The 15556-nt window shown below is 34.6% G+C and overlaps 1 protein-coding gene across 1 annotated transcript in view; it reads right to left on the reverse strand.

The window, feature by feature from the left end:
• Window positions 1-206: 206 nt before the first annotated feature.
• LOC110019707 (ubiquitin carboxyl-terminal hydrolase 27) overlaps window positions 207-15556 on the reverse strand; it is a 35293-nt gene continuing 19943 nt past the window's right edge. The window contains 10 exon segments of the mRNA XM_020717492.1: window positions 207-864; window positions 866-1363; window positions 1431-1493; window positions 1610-1744; window positions 1877-1985; window positions 1987-2009; window positions 2141-2209; window positions 2552-2785; window positions 2873-2973; window positions 11457-11574. Of these exon segments, the coding sequence (XP_020573151.1) occupies window positions 589-864; window positions 866-1363; window positions 1431-1493; window positions 1610-1744; window positions 1877-1985; window positions 1987-2009; window positions 2141-2209; window positions 2552-2785; window positions 2873-2973; window positions 11457-11574 (1626 nt within the window). The 3' untranslated portion in view covers window positions 207-588.

Genomic DNA, 15556 nt, shown 5'->3' on the forward strand with positions numbered 1-15556 from the left:
GCGGGCCGTAGTGTTGAATCAGTGGTCTGCGTTTAAGGGAAAATGCGGTAGCCCCAAACAGAAAAAAAATTGCGGCACCCAATTGGCGCCCCCCCGCCGCACCGCTCCTCTACCACGCCCAAGCGGTGTCTCAAACTTTCAAGTTCTAGATTACCTTTTTTTTTAATACTTTTAATATTTTTTTTAGTTTTTTTTTCCCCCTTCTGAGCTTTGGGTGGTTGTTCCTTCTGTTATCATTTTTGTTTCAATCAATTTTTGTTTTTTTTTTAGTTATATCACTTTGACTTGTCTATGGAATAAAATTATCCTTCATTATTTCTATTTGGTATTACTTGCAAAAAAAAATTCATTTTTTTGAGAATTAAAAAAAAAAACTCAATTCATTTCATCATGTCCTACGTTATCAGAATGCACCACTTTCCGAACCGAGGCTATGACCATACTAGTGTTAGACTATTCTCTATTGGAAGGAGCTCTAAAAGGCTTATCCTTTTATTTCTAAAGGTAGAGAAAAACATACATAAATAGTTTCACATAGTATAGCTAGGCTTGTTTGGTCCGTCGAGTTAGATTTCAACATTCTGATTCTCAGAGATCAGCCTCAACTCTCTCATAAAAAAGCATGCTTGCCTTCGCAGCAAGAACATCCTCCTCACTGGTGCATTTGACTTCACTGTCAGAAATATAAACCCATGATCCATTCATGGAATCAGGTGGCTTCCCAGTAGCACCAGAAGATGAATGAGATGCAACCTTCCTGTAAACAGCATAATGACCACTGCCAGGCCTTCCGTAATGCTCAACAACTGAGAAGAGGTAGTACATACAACCATGTGATGATCTTGAACTATGGATTTCTACCTGGCAGGAAAAATACGTGTAACAAAAAAGTCCAAGCAGCGTAACAGCAACTGAAATCAAGCCATGTATGCAGTCGAGGGAAAATGACATTCGTAGGTACGAGAAGAACAGATGTAGTTGACTTATGGAGAGAGAGAGTCACCTTTTCTCTGTAATCTCTGTCAGGAATGATGCGGGTCTGATTCAAATCAGCAGCCAGTTTTGTTACCACTGCCTCCTCACTGTTGGCTGCAGAAGCAGCTTCCAAAAGTTTACTTCCTAAAAGCTCACAAGATGGCAGGTTAAACTTACTTTCTGACAAGGACTTTACAGAAGGGATTTGGCCTACAAATCTGTACAAATGTGGGAGCATCCGCATTTCCTGGCCTATCGGAGGACCAAATGCCCAATCTTGTACCTTCATTTTGTTGTGCATATATTTTGCAGAAGTCAGTTGTCCCATTTTTGTTGCAGTTTCCACCAATATAGAGAGGTCAAGAAACAATGGGAAAGAAATATGCCCCTGTAATCAGACACTATATCTTAATGAAACAACTATTCAATTTGTCCATTAAGGTAATTTAGCATACCTGAAGTTTAACCAATTCACCATGGCAGTTCATTGACGCACGTTGCAAATGAATGGAGAGTATCTAAAATATATCAAAACGTTGTATTTATATCAAAATTAAATAGTTTCTTACTTAACATATAGGTTAAAGAAAACTCTAGAAGGCTTCCTTAATTTGCAAGCATATATATCTCATACCTTTGGGCATGTAATAATGCTCAATTTCTTTAAAGCGTGTGAAACACCAGTCCAGGAAATCTCGTCATCGCTAAAGAGGTGTTTGCAATTGCAAGAATCATGCTTAACACATTCACTGAGCCTTTTAATTATCACCTAAATATGGGCAATTAATTAACAGAGTCAAGGAAATCTTGTTCTCCAACCAATTTCAGTAAAATACAGAAATGTGAAGGTCTAGGCTGTTAACTGACAAAGAAAAAGGCCAGGTGAGCCAAAAATCATCACCTCATCTTTGTCAGTTCTATAAGAGAGATGCTTCAAAGCAGCAGTATGCCAACATCTACCACAGCAATAATTATCAACATGCTCCACTTTGGTGAAATGCTTGAGGCAATCCAACAAGCTGCAGCCCCTCCACCTATGAACAAGAAAAGAAGAAAAGAAAAAAAAAAAAAGCATGGATAGACAATTAGGAAATTCATACACAAAAATCTTCGGAGGGAGCAAAGAATTGTGACTAAAACAAACAGAACCATATCAAGAACATACAATATCAGCATGTCCATCAAGCACAGGTGAGAGAGGCAAGGAGCGCAAGAACTCCAAATCCACCGAAAGCTGACGAAGCAGCATAAAACAAACAGTTAGCTCATGGATACAACAAAATGGTATTCAAAAAGGAAAGGAAATTACTATTTTAGGATATAGGATTTAAAAGATAATTATGTTAATACATGACTCTTCATTATTGTTTCTGTACAAATAAGGGGCAGTTTTATGTTCGTGGAGAATGTCAGAGAGAGAGAGAAAACACTGCTCAGCAAATAAAAATGTTTAGAAAGAGCAAATTGCCTAAAATAATATTCTTGTGTTTTTTGTACACATGCTTTATGTGCACAGCAAGAAGGTTATGTCAAGAAAAAAAAATTAAGAAATATCAGAAAACTGAAAGGCAATTACAGTTGTTGAACAACTTCTGCATGTTAAATAGCTCCCAATAACTACATCAAACGGCCCAATAAAAAGCTTCCTCCATTTTTCAAACTCATTTGGTGCTCCCTTCTCTTGGCTGTAAATCCTAGTGGACAAGGCAGTGATGTCTGCTAGAGATCCACAATGTTGCAAACGAATAAAATGCCCGCTGATTTCCTTTTCTAAGGAAGACAACAGATGAATAAATACTTCAGCAGCATCCTGCATGAGGAAAGCAAAATGTTTGCTCAATGCATTGCATTATTTATATGAAATTTATCAGGATTCAAAAGGATAGTGAGAATACACCTGTTGTTTCATCATGTTGAAGCCCTGGAGATATTGGGCCATAGCAAGCATCACGCTTCGAGGGTTTACTACAGTCTTCTCATCTCGAACAAGGCACAGCTCTGATGATTAGGCAAATTTCTTAGTGCAGTAGAAAAAGAACAGTTTGAAATCAAATAAACATACATACGGGACAGGAATCTCTGGGGATAGGAGATGAACGATTATAGTGCAGGAATGGAATATGTTGGATCTTATTGTGTTCGTAGGCTATACCAAAGCATTAATAATAAAAAGAAAATGAGAAGAGGAGCGAAGGGGAGTTGAGGGAGTAATAGAAACTACATTATCAGACTCAAAATGTTACAATAGATGACAAGAATGTGGAGCACCCGACGTTCCCTGTGTTGGTGATGGTGCCCAAAATATTACAAAATGTTTGAAGTTGTCAGTCAGCTGGGAGACATTTATTTTTTTTATTATTTTGGCCTTGAATTTAATACGAGGAAAAATAATTACTACTTCATAAAATTTCTTATTTTCTTCTAGTTGCGACTCAAGGCTATAAATAGATGGGACGACTTTGTTAAGTCTGAACTTATCTTCACATGGAGATTGTAACTCTTCAAATATTTGACATAATTTTTCATATTTACATAAGGTGAGATCTTGTGACCATTGATCCCTAAGCCGGCTATTCAACTTCTTAGTAAGCCGAGTTGCAATTAAGAAAAAAAATCTCTCTAATGTTGACATAGCAATTAGCCCAATTCAGTCTTAGAGTTGAGTCTTCGTCTTTTTTTGTGTTTGTTTGTTCATCTTTTAGCCTATATAGGGTGATTTCCACAAGTGTTGGTAATTAGTGTAGCATTTATTTCGAGGGTATTTATTTTTGAATAAATCTAAAAAGGATTGTCGAGCTGCCCAGCTGACGAGCTGTCGAATTGTCGAGTTGTCAGGTTGTCAAACTCACAAGCTGTCAAGCTATTGAGTTATGAGTTGTTGAACTACCAAACTGCTGAGCTGACCAGCTACCAGGCTGGCAAGCTGTTGAGCTGACGAACTGTCGAGCTGCCAATTTCAATTATACGGTGAGATATGATAAGAAATTGCATGGCAACATAACACAGTTAGTCATGACATAAAGCTGATGGAAATGAGAAAAAATCGGTGGATATGACTTAACATTATGTATATTTATATAATATATTATAAAATAGTAAAAAGATACCCTGGGGCTTATAAATAAGGGTTAAGCGTAACAATGAGGCGGGAGACCAGGCTCTCTCTTGTCACAAGCTGCTCCTCTCTCTTTCTTTCTCCTTATTTTGCTCGTCAATATTAGTAGGATTTGGATAACCCACAAACAAGACTAGTCTTTGCATCCTAAAAAGAATCAAAAAGATGTAGTGAGTGTGGATGTATGCATTAAATCTAAAATTATGCATAAACAACTTTAGAGGGACAACCAGAATCGCATTAGAGGAATTTTTTCTACATGAGATCAGATATTCTATCATTAAATCTTTCATCCTTTGAACTCAAATATCTCAAATTTGTTTTGTATAAGTTTTCATAAATTTACATAAGTGCTTTCATTTTTTAATTAAGGAAATTACCCCTTGTAAGCAAATTTCATAAGAGGAAAAAGAAAATCGTCCAAAATTTTTAGCCACTACTCGGCTCAATAGCCTACTGTTAGGGACAACTTTAGAAAAACTCTTCTTGAAGTATAATTCTGTTGAATAAAAGATAAAGTCTATTCACCTAGATATTAAAGATAGCCTACTGTTAGGGACAACTTTAGAAAAACTCTTTTTGAAGTATAATTCTGTTGAATAAAGATAAAGTCACAAGAGATCTCACCCTAGATAAGGTCAAAAAATTACGGTGACTACACCCTATAGGCGTAGCTTCCGAGTCCCCAAAGAAAGAAAAGTCCAAATTTAACGAAACTATTTTAATTCTTTTATAACTGAGTTATATTATAAAAAAAAATTATAACTAGACACAAATAGTGGGTAAAATATATTATTTACTAATAATACTCGACGAACTCTCCTTATAAGACGATCGAATCAACTATAAAATGTCAAGAGGCGAGATATAATGCCTAGACAAAGTGGCCCCACGATGATTTCACGTAGAAGTGCTAAGAGCCCTCATATAGATGAATAACCAGTGCATAGTGAAATACAACAATCATTTTTATCAAAATAGTTTTAATTCATATCAAAGAATTAATTTTTCGGATATATAAAGTATAGGCTTGTCGTATAGAGACAAGTAATGCATAACTTAATATTTTTCATCCTTATTTTTTCGTAATTTTCTGTCAAAAGAGAAAAAAACTGGGGAACTAAAGGTAGGCTTGTTGGGCTATCAAGCTACCAAGTTGTCAAGCTACCAAGCTGATGAGCTGTCAAGATATCGAGCTATCGAGTTGATGATTTGCTGAGCTGCCGAGTTGACAAGCTGACGAGCTGCCGAGCGGCCAAGCGGCCGAGCGGACGAGAAGTCGAGCTAATGAGTCATCGAGCTACCAAGATGTTGAGTTACCAAGCTGTCGAGTTACCAAGCTGTCGAGTTGTCAAGCTGATGAGCTGACGAATTATTAAATTGATGAATTGGGCATAACCAACGGATATTACGGGACCCAACGTCATAAAAGTATTTAATAATTTTAAACTAAATTGTAAGAAAAACATAGACCCCCAAGTCTAACTCACCGTTAAATGGAGGCATCATTCATAAGGGTCTAACTTGCCCTTATTGGTCAAGTTGCCCAAGTTTTTTAGGACGAGTTCCCTGATTTTCTTTACAAACTCATTCTTAAGGGCAAGTATGTTGAAATGAACTCAGCATTTAAGCAGAGATATCTATGAACATGTTTCTTTCTTACAAAGAATACAAATATAAAGCAATGAGTACTAGAAATAAGAACAAGAAAATCGTTTAAGAAATGAAAGCCTTCAAATCATCTTCACTCTAAGTGGTGGGCACTTTTTATCTTATGTGTGTTTGTAATCAACAAGCTTAAGTATCAACTTGTTCCTTAAAAATATAAGAGCCCTCTCAAGTTGATCAAGTATTTTGAGTGAGGTCTAACAAAATTATGCATCAACTTTCTTCATGATTAAGCCGTCAGCATGGAATTTCCTGCTTCAGACATTTCAATTATAAAATTCAATTATCCTTTCCTTGGTTCTTGTTTCATGTCCAATTAAACTCTAAACTCATGTAGCATGTCGAGTACAATCATTAACCATTCTTTCACTTCTCTATATTCATCAAATTTGTCTTCCTCATACGTGGAGCCTGCTGTGACTCCTAGGATATGTAAGGTATGTGCATTGGGCAATGCCTCAGATCCATAAGATAACATAAAAGTGTCTAATCGGACATTAATGATGAGATTGTCCTCAACACCAAGAGAATTAAGGGAAAGACAACCCACCATTTTCTCTTGCACCTTCAACTTTCTTAATCAACAAGTTGAAGATCTACTTGTTCACCTTTTTTTACTTGATCAATGATCTTGGGCTTATGCAATGAAGCAAACTTGACACGAATACCTTGAAAGTAATAAAAAAAATTTAAACAATTTCAACTGAATCTATTTAATAAAATTCTAAGCGTTGAATCAATTAATTAGTATAAAACACTATATGTCAATCATGAATAGATAGGAAGATATAAAAATAGAAAGTTACAAGTTTAATTAAACTTAATTAACCCTTAATTATCCCTACCAAAACCCACGTTACTATTCCCAACCGACCTACCCACACGATATTTACCTTGGTTGGAGTCGAATGGGGGGGATCTCTCCAAAATCTTCGTATTTCGTTCACACAAGAGTTCTCCCAATTCCTTCTTCCACAGCTTCTAAGTGACTCTATACTATAAAAGAATTGCAATCTGCAGCACAGTCGCGACTCGTAGGTAGCAGACAGACACAACTTCGAGTTTCGAGATGAAATCGATAAGTGTGAAACCCTCATTCACGCTATTTACGACATTTGTTTTCCTTCCTCCTGTTTTTGTTTTGAGATTTGTCACGATTCATGCATCTTCTTCATTACAGTCGTCGTAGTGAGGACATGGTTTAGTTGAAAGCTACCAAATTGATTTTTAAACTTTCGTAAAGGTCTTAAGCCAAAAATCAATGAAGATAAAAAAGTGCAGAAGTGATAAGAAGATAAGAAGATTTGGGAGCTTTGGAGAAGTGTTGGGGTATGCCGTGAAATCGTTTAAGGTATGTTCAAGGTTAAATTGCTTTATGAGCAAAGATATTATGAAATTCTCAGATATCTACAGATTTTAGGTTATTTACATGAGGTGGCAAACTCAAGCTGAGCGCTGGAAGCTACTCGTATGACAGCTCCTTAAATTCAAAAAAATTAATCCTATGCTAACTTAAGAAGAATGAATAGTAATTTGATTAATGGAAATTGCTTGAATCTTAAAGTTCAATTTTTAGTATATAGGTTATTAATATCAACATAAAAATTACCGTAATGTCATCTGTTTATCGAAGACTAAAAATCTAGCATGACAATCGAGGTGAGCAATTCTATTATTAAGTTTCAGTAATACTCTTTATATCAAATGTATGTTGATTACTTAGTTCATTTAAATTTTATATTAAAACATACTTTTATATAGTTACATATAAAAAATAAGCACGACAGGAAATATATACAGGATATGCATGAAAGATATACATGAGATGCATTATATGTATAATGGACAAGATATGCATGACAAACATAATAGGAAATATATGCATGATATAAGAGCTACGCATGAGATAAGAGTTGAATGGTATGAGAGTACATGATATGAGAGATATGTATGATGAATAATTGCACAGCAAAGCAAATATACATGTTAGTAGATGAATGAAGATATCTCGGAAGAATACATGTTATGAAGAATGAAATAGCTTACATATGAATGCATGAATGTTTCCATATGCATGTTAAGAGTTCACCCCTTAGTAGTATAGGCAGGAGAGGCCAATGTAACTGCGTGCTTAGTTTCTCAATAACCCTAAACAATTATAATGCTTAAATCACTAATCGTTGTACCGACGGGAGAATATCGGCTAACAGCGAGTAGAAAGAACTCCTCACGCTAGATAATTAATACGTTTATAGCACTAATTTCTGTGTTGATGGGAGAATATCTGCCAAAAGCGAGTGGGTACATTTCCACTTAATAATTGTGATGTTTAAATTGCTAATCATTGTACTGAACGGATAATATCAGACATGGGAGTGTTAGGTTTTGTTGACGATGATCCTAAAGCAAACAGACGTATATATAAATAGTATAAAAAAGAAATAAAGTCATATCATACAAAAATTTAGAATATTTTCATTGAGTAAAGGTCATTAATATATGCATTAACATATTATAAGATTTCTTGTAGAGATATGAAAGGTCAGCATGCATATTTAATTATATTACTTGAGTTAGTGTTAGTTTAGAAGTGTGATGATTCTTGGGTTATCTGTAGATAACTCATTATATTACTTTAATTTTTTTAGAGTTTTGAGCTTTTAAACAAGATAAATAGAAAATGAGCAAATATATATAGGAGGTGAGAATAGCAACCGACAAGGTACAAATGTCTACTTGCTAATTAAATTTCTTTTTTAGTGACTCTTTTATGAATAATTGAATATTAAACTATTAGTAATAAAAATAGAATAACAGAGAATTGTTTTTCCACCGTTGGACCGTCCATTCCCATCTTGGTTAATTTCATGCCCCGAGCCAAGTCGTGACAAATGAGCTTCCTCGATGTTTATAAAGTAATTTTGAAAATGACAATGACAAAGCTTTCTGGGTTGATCAATATGATTTGAATTTGGTAATATATAATTAACATTATGAATATGATAGCATTATTGTAGGGATTACCATTAATGGTGCATCAGCCTCGAAAAATGTAGGGGAGAATCGTCATTGCTACCGTTAGTGTGATGGTTCTCAAGTTGACATCTCACAACTTGAGTAGCTTGAGATCGGGCCCAATTAGGAATTTATTCTCAAGCCACCCAAGATATCAAGCTCAACCTGAACTATATAGATTGCATGTGCAGGGAGGGATTGTTTCTATCATCAGTCATTGGCTCTTCACCAAACCATTGGAAGTGGTCAATTAATATTAAATTCCTTCATTTTTTGTTTCCTTTCTTCAACCCTCTACTAAGTTCTTAGGTTGGCAATAACCCTTGGTATCATCATCGTGGTCAAGCACTATATTTCATCATATCTCTCAAATAAGGACCAGCATTCATTGGAATTGGGCACCTAAAATATTTATTTTAGATGGCCTCAACTAACTCAACTATGAATGTCCATGCTGAAATGACGAGTAAGGAATGAGTAAGTGTTTGTGGCAACACCTTATCCTTTTTCATATGATTGTTGATCCTTTCAAATAGGATTTGTCTTGGCTAGCAATTGACTCGCTAAAAACAAAAAGGTCACTGTGAAAGCCAAGGATGAGGAGCTTCAAACCTTAGGACTTTGAAGCAATTATAATAATCTCTAAGAGGCTATATAAACTCACCTAGTCTTTTTCCTCTAGAGAGCTTTAAGATGATGTCTCAATCTCATTGTTATACTTATATATGTTTACTTGGTAATTAGCAAGTTTGATTAACTTAGCTAGAGTCTTCAGATATTGCAGGTTGAGTTCATAGCACAAAAGTCCCTTACGAAAAACTTGAGCAAAGGCACCTTAAGCTATAATAAGCTTTAGGTCTTTTACTTTGAGGTCGGAACCTCATTATAAAGTTTCTCAACAACTCATTGAGCACTCGGCACATCTTCAAGAAAGCTTATAAGTTGTTCTAAAAACATTAGGCATTGATGAACTGTATCATGAACATTTTGTTGAACAAAACTAACAACATGGCCGTTCTGAGTAGCAGGTAGGAGAATCACTTAAGGGTCCTTAAAGTCTGTTAAAAACAAGCTACGTTAGCACATTATTGATAACTAAAAGCGAGATTTTGTACTCAAAATATGCTATGTGGACAATTAGGTTAGTTCAACCTCTACAAGAATGAAGACGAAAATTTAAATTTTGCCTACGGCCTCACATCGGTGACTTCTTCGGAAAGAGCATTCATCATCTAAGGCCTACTTTGTTCTAATCACATTTTTAGTTGGCAAGGTTCACTCTTCTCTAAAAGTCCGAGTAGCAAGTCTTCTCTCATGATGTCGATCAGACTCTTCCCCAAAAGGACCTCCTCCTAATTGTCGAGTCCATAGAATCTCGAGCAACTACAATTTGGGCATTGTTCTAGGGATTGGATTCAGAATACCATGGATCATTCCATTGAATCTCTCCACCATCTTAATTTGCTACCAAGTTGTCATAAATTGTTGATTCTCCATGTTCTCAGAAACAACTTTGGTAAGGGTCTCTCTTGTTTTTTGTTAGAATCATTTATATCATTTATAAATTTTTGTATGTCCCATCTAGCCCTTATCATAAATCCAAGCTTACCAAACCTTTAAGGAAATTTTATTCTACTTCATCCACGGATTATGGCAGAACCGTACTAACATAGGGAAAAAAACAGGAAAATAATGTTGAGCAAAGAGAGTAAGTAAAATCTACTATGAGGCCCAAAAAATAATACAATAGGAGAATGTTAAAACTTTGGCATTTTTGTGAAATCCCCTATTAAAAGCTGGGATTTGGGACCTTTAGCGTTGCTTAATTAGTTATGTATGAAAATGGAAATCTATAAAATACAAGAGGTGTGTAACCTATGTATAGACTTCGACTTAGACTAATAGTCAGCCGTCATACTTGGGGAAGTCCCTAGCTATATTGGTGGTACTAGCCAAATAAACCTCAACTTGAACTATCTATGTACAGTCAATCTAGCAAGCCTCTAGGTTAATTTGTGCTTGTTCTTTAGGTGCTTAGTGTATGAGCCTAATATATATTACCTTTAGTCTTCTACTAAGTTTGCCTTAATAATGGCAAACGGGTGTCTTTAACCAGGCTAGGCTAGTCTTGACCTATGCTGGCAAGCTCTCTCATGGAACCGACTACCAAATTTATCAAAAACTCAGCTTGAAAATTTCATCTTGAGCTTTTGTTGATGAGCTCTTCTTTGGTCTCAGCTAGTGAATTCATCTACTTTCTTGACTTGGTTGAATTCACCCTTAGCGAATACGGGAATATAGGATAGAGTATCAAATAAGGCTATCGAGGAGAAAATCTTAGAAATTTGACTTGTTTGAAGAGATTAGGGAGTAATATTCCTTGCCTAAAACATCCCCTATGCCTTTTCTAATCTCGTACGATGTTTTAAGAACAACCAGAACAGAAAGACAATCATATATAGAGTTGACGTTGTTCGTAGTACTATTTATACTTAATAAAATTGAGCCAAAAAAAACTAACATAAATCAATCCATCATAATGAAACATACTGACTAATATTCAGAGGAACTAATTTATAATAAAGATACAGAATTTCATCCTTTCAAAAAAGAATTGAGCTAAAGCATTCCATCAAAACAGACCAAAAAAGAAATACAATAATTAAACAAAATAAATAAGTACCTTCAATGAGGGAAGTCAATGAAACAACAAGAGGCAATGTCTCTGTTTGCTCATTCCCTATATCCAAGGCCAGTAAGTTTTGGAGGAAAAAAAGGAAACATCTGGAGCTCGCAAGTGACTGCTGAAAATTCTTGCTAGGTAAGAATTCAAAATAAAAAAGTGGCATGAAAGCACCCAATTGATACATGAAGAGCTTACAAAATACTCGTGAAGATGCATGTACCTCATTGATCGTTTAAGTCAACCTACTTACATTAGTGTAAGTAAAATAAATTCAGTCATTTTATAATTTCTATCATTTTAGTATCGATTGGTACTTCTATCATTATATTTTTATGTGCAGTTTTTTTTTTATTTAAGTGTATATATGTGGGAATAGTCTCAACTGAGATTCTAAAACTTTTTTCATGCTGCTAAATTGCCAACCATTTTAATTGGGTTGTTTAACATTTTTGGTTTTGTTTTTTACTTTCTTTTTTCTTAGTTGATTATTGGTACACTCAACATGACTTCATATACGTCTCCTCTTTTACCTTTATAAAATAGAAGCTTTCCACCCTTCCTCTCATGTCCAATGTTCATGATCCCCATTCCGCTAAAACCTTCAAACCAACAACTCCCTAATTCCCAAACAAATGAGAAAAAATTGCAAACAGTCAAATCCCATTCTCTTTCTCACCTACTAATAGCATTTCCTCGAACTCATGCCTAACTTTTACAGCTGCCATTAAAACCATTGCCACAATCAGTATACATCAGCATTTAAAATTTTCTTAATGTTAGTTTATAAAAAAAGTGAACCCAACATTACATAGTGGCCAAGTGCACATCAAAGCATTTTCTAATATTCATCATGGATTAGTTCATTTACACAACTAAGAGCTTAATTTATAATCAGAAAATATAATCAGATTGCAGCTCACAAAAAGTGCATGAAGGATGGTTTGCTAACTTAAACAATGGAACAAGAAATTCACGGGGCAACCAAAATGACTAACAAGAACAACCCATAACAAAACAACACCGTTAACCGAAGGAATCTTTAAGGAATAAGCTAATGAGAGCATCGCCAAAAAAGGGACATGTATGGTAGGCGTAACCATAATCCCAAAAGGAAAGAAAACCAAAGAATCACACATTAAAACTAAAAAAATCAATACAGTTGAAGTAAACTATATCACGACATCTTAAATTTACAAAAAAAATAAGAATAAGTTAATTATATAATTTTCATAAATATTTTAACTATAAAACAATATTGGATATTTTATGATTAAAAAAAATTAATTTAAATGCCCTTTTCATTCTAAAATGTTGATGTCTTCAAAAAATTAGAAAAATTTCAAAAATTTTAGAAGTTTTTAACATTTATTGAGAAGACCAACTTCATAAATATATAATCTTGACCATTTTAAGTAGCATAAAAATAATAATATTCAAATGATCTATTGAAAATCATAAAAATGATAATAATAATAATAATAATAATTCCAAAAAAATAAAAATATATTATTAAAAATAAATTAGGTCCCTAGTTCTTGTATTGTTGGACAGTATGGTTGATATATTTTAATTTGGATTGATGCAATCGTCCAAAAAAGCATACTAGAACATGTTTAACATAAGGTGCATCGACATCTCTGTTGCTTGGTAAAGCAATGTTAGGCAAGGTAATGTACAATTTACTCCTTGTTAATTTCCCAAGCGTTCAATGGTATTAGGTTGTCAACTACTTCAGGAAACATTGCAAGAGAAGAGACTAATATAATGCACTTTCCAAAAACCTTTAAATATAGTATACTAACATCAAAAGGGCAAGGTCTCTATTAATATTTCAAACTAAATGTCCTCGGCTAATGAGTTCATCTTGAGCTAGCCCATACAAAAAGCGCTAAAAATAGTTTCCAAAACAAAGTCTTAGCCGAACGCTGCTGATGCAATGCACCATAGACCTATCACGGGGTCTATAACAAATAATAAATTGTTAAGGGTCAAAACAATATGTTTATTGTGTTATTTTTCTTGTCCATTTGTTGTTTGGAAGGACAATATATACTATTAAGTCATGTTTTGTATGCCTAGGTCATGCTAGGATTATAAATTATGTAGGAGGCTTGGAACATCATCAGACTTTCAAATGCACATAAATTCATCATCATGTCACATTATGCAACGAGAAGAATTTGGAGATCCCATGCAAGATCATGATACAGAGAAGTTTGAATGAGGTGTTTTTCAAGCATCCTGCTATGTATTTTAACATCAAATGTAGTTTGGGGATTTCTCACCTTGCTTATGCAGATGACCTTATCATTTTTACAAACTCTAATAAACATTCTATCAGAAGACTTTGGAAGGTCATTGAGTATTTTGAGGCAGCTTCAGGTTTACAGTTGAACATGGCTAAATGCAATTTTATTTGTGTTAAAGCTATCCCTCAGGTTAAGAGAAATTGGTTTGCGGACACAACAGACTGTTCCAAAACAGATTTACCCTTAACATATCATGGTTTTGCCATGGACAAAGGCAGGAAAAAGAAGCAGCTGTTTGAATGTTTATTTCTGAAGATCCTGTCCAGGATTCAATCTTGGGAGAATCTTTTCTTAATTCGTGGTGGCAAGATTACTCTTTTTAAAAGCATACTCACGTCCATTCCTCTCTATATAATGCAAATTATGAAGATGCCTAAGGGGACCTGCAGCCGACTAGAGAAGTTTTTTAATAAGTTCTTGTGATCAGCCAAAACATCAAAAGATGAACTGGACCTCTTGGGAGAAGGTTTGTAAAGCTGTGAATAAAGGAGGCTTGGGTTTTAGAAACCTTAAAATGCCTATGAAAATCAATTTTATGAAGCTTTGGATTAAAATTTCAATCATTTGAAGTTCCAAGTCAATCAAAGTCAACCAAGGAGCTAGCACACTCTCCATGAACACAGAATGATCATGCCATGCCAATCCCCTTGCCAACACAACATATAAACATGGAACAGCCTCCTATATGTGGGAATTCGAATTTCAAAGGCCAAACTTATTAAAAAATCATTTAAAAACTTTGTAATCATTGTAATGGAAAATTATTAATGAAGATGCATTTTCACACTTCTCTTTCCTTTGAACTTGGTGGCTGAGAGGCGCCTCATTCACAAGGACACAATTTTGTGCAATTTTTATCAAAAGTTCTCAATTAAAATTTTTTATCAGCTTCTCCCCCGCATCTACTATCATCTTAAGAAAAAGAAATCTAGCGATCTCATTCCAAGAAGTTCAAAAAAACGAGACCATATCTCAAATCAAACATACAAGGTTTTCAATAAGCAAGTCTTGCTTTTGCTTCAAATTTACCACCTAAATCTCTTTAAAAAAATTTTCATAAGCACCATAACTCAACTACAAGCATCTCCACATCACTTTCAAATATTTCCAAACATCTACCATGAGAAAATTTTAAATAAATATAGCTGTGTTAAGAAGGCCAGATTAGTATTTTTAAGAAGGGGCAATTACATACATAGCACACAAGACATTGCTATTTACAAAACTACAGCCCTATTTAATCCATTTTTTAATTCTCACTCAAATATCAAAATCAAAGATAAAACCTCAATCCATATTTTTATTTTATCAAATTTTCAATCATTTGATTGTGGCACGCATAAATGCATCGGGTCGGTAGTTCAGAAAAAATCGTCAGGGTGCTAGATTTGCAAAAAAAATATTTCGGGTGTTGTGTATGTAATTATCTCTTTTAAGACTTACTATTGATTTTGCTTTCAATTCACTAAATTAACTAAATACATGGAAAAAAGTCCCAAAATCTCTTGATCACATATAGAAACATTTCTAATTCATCATCAAGTGATTTCAACATGAGATGAATCGCCATTAGCAAACACTAAATTTTATTAAGGTTACCTCAACTCCTTGCCCTGTGTACTCTTCGGATCATCTAACTACATCGTGTTACAACTTCAAAGCTATCAAACGAAGAAAATGTGAAACCATAGCAGAGCGAACGAACGGCGAAAACCCTAGGAAAAAAGCCCTAGATGAAAATTTCCAAAAATGTCTTTTTGAAAAGTATTCTCGACACTCTAAAAGGTG

This window comes from Phalaenopsis equestris, unplaced genomic scaffold (assembly GCF_001263595.1).
Source record: "Phalaenopsis equestris unplaced genomic scaffold, ASM126359v1 Scaffold000071, whole genome shotgun sequence".
Lineage (NCBI taxonomy): Eukaryota > Viridiplantae > Streptophyta > Magnoliopsida > Asparagales > Orchidaceae > Phalaenopsis > Phalaenopsis equestris.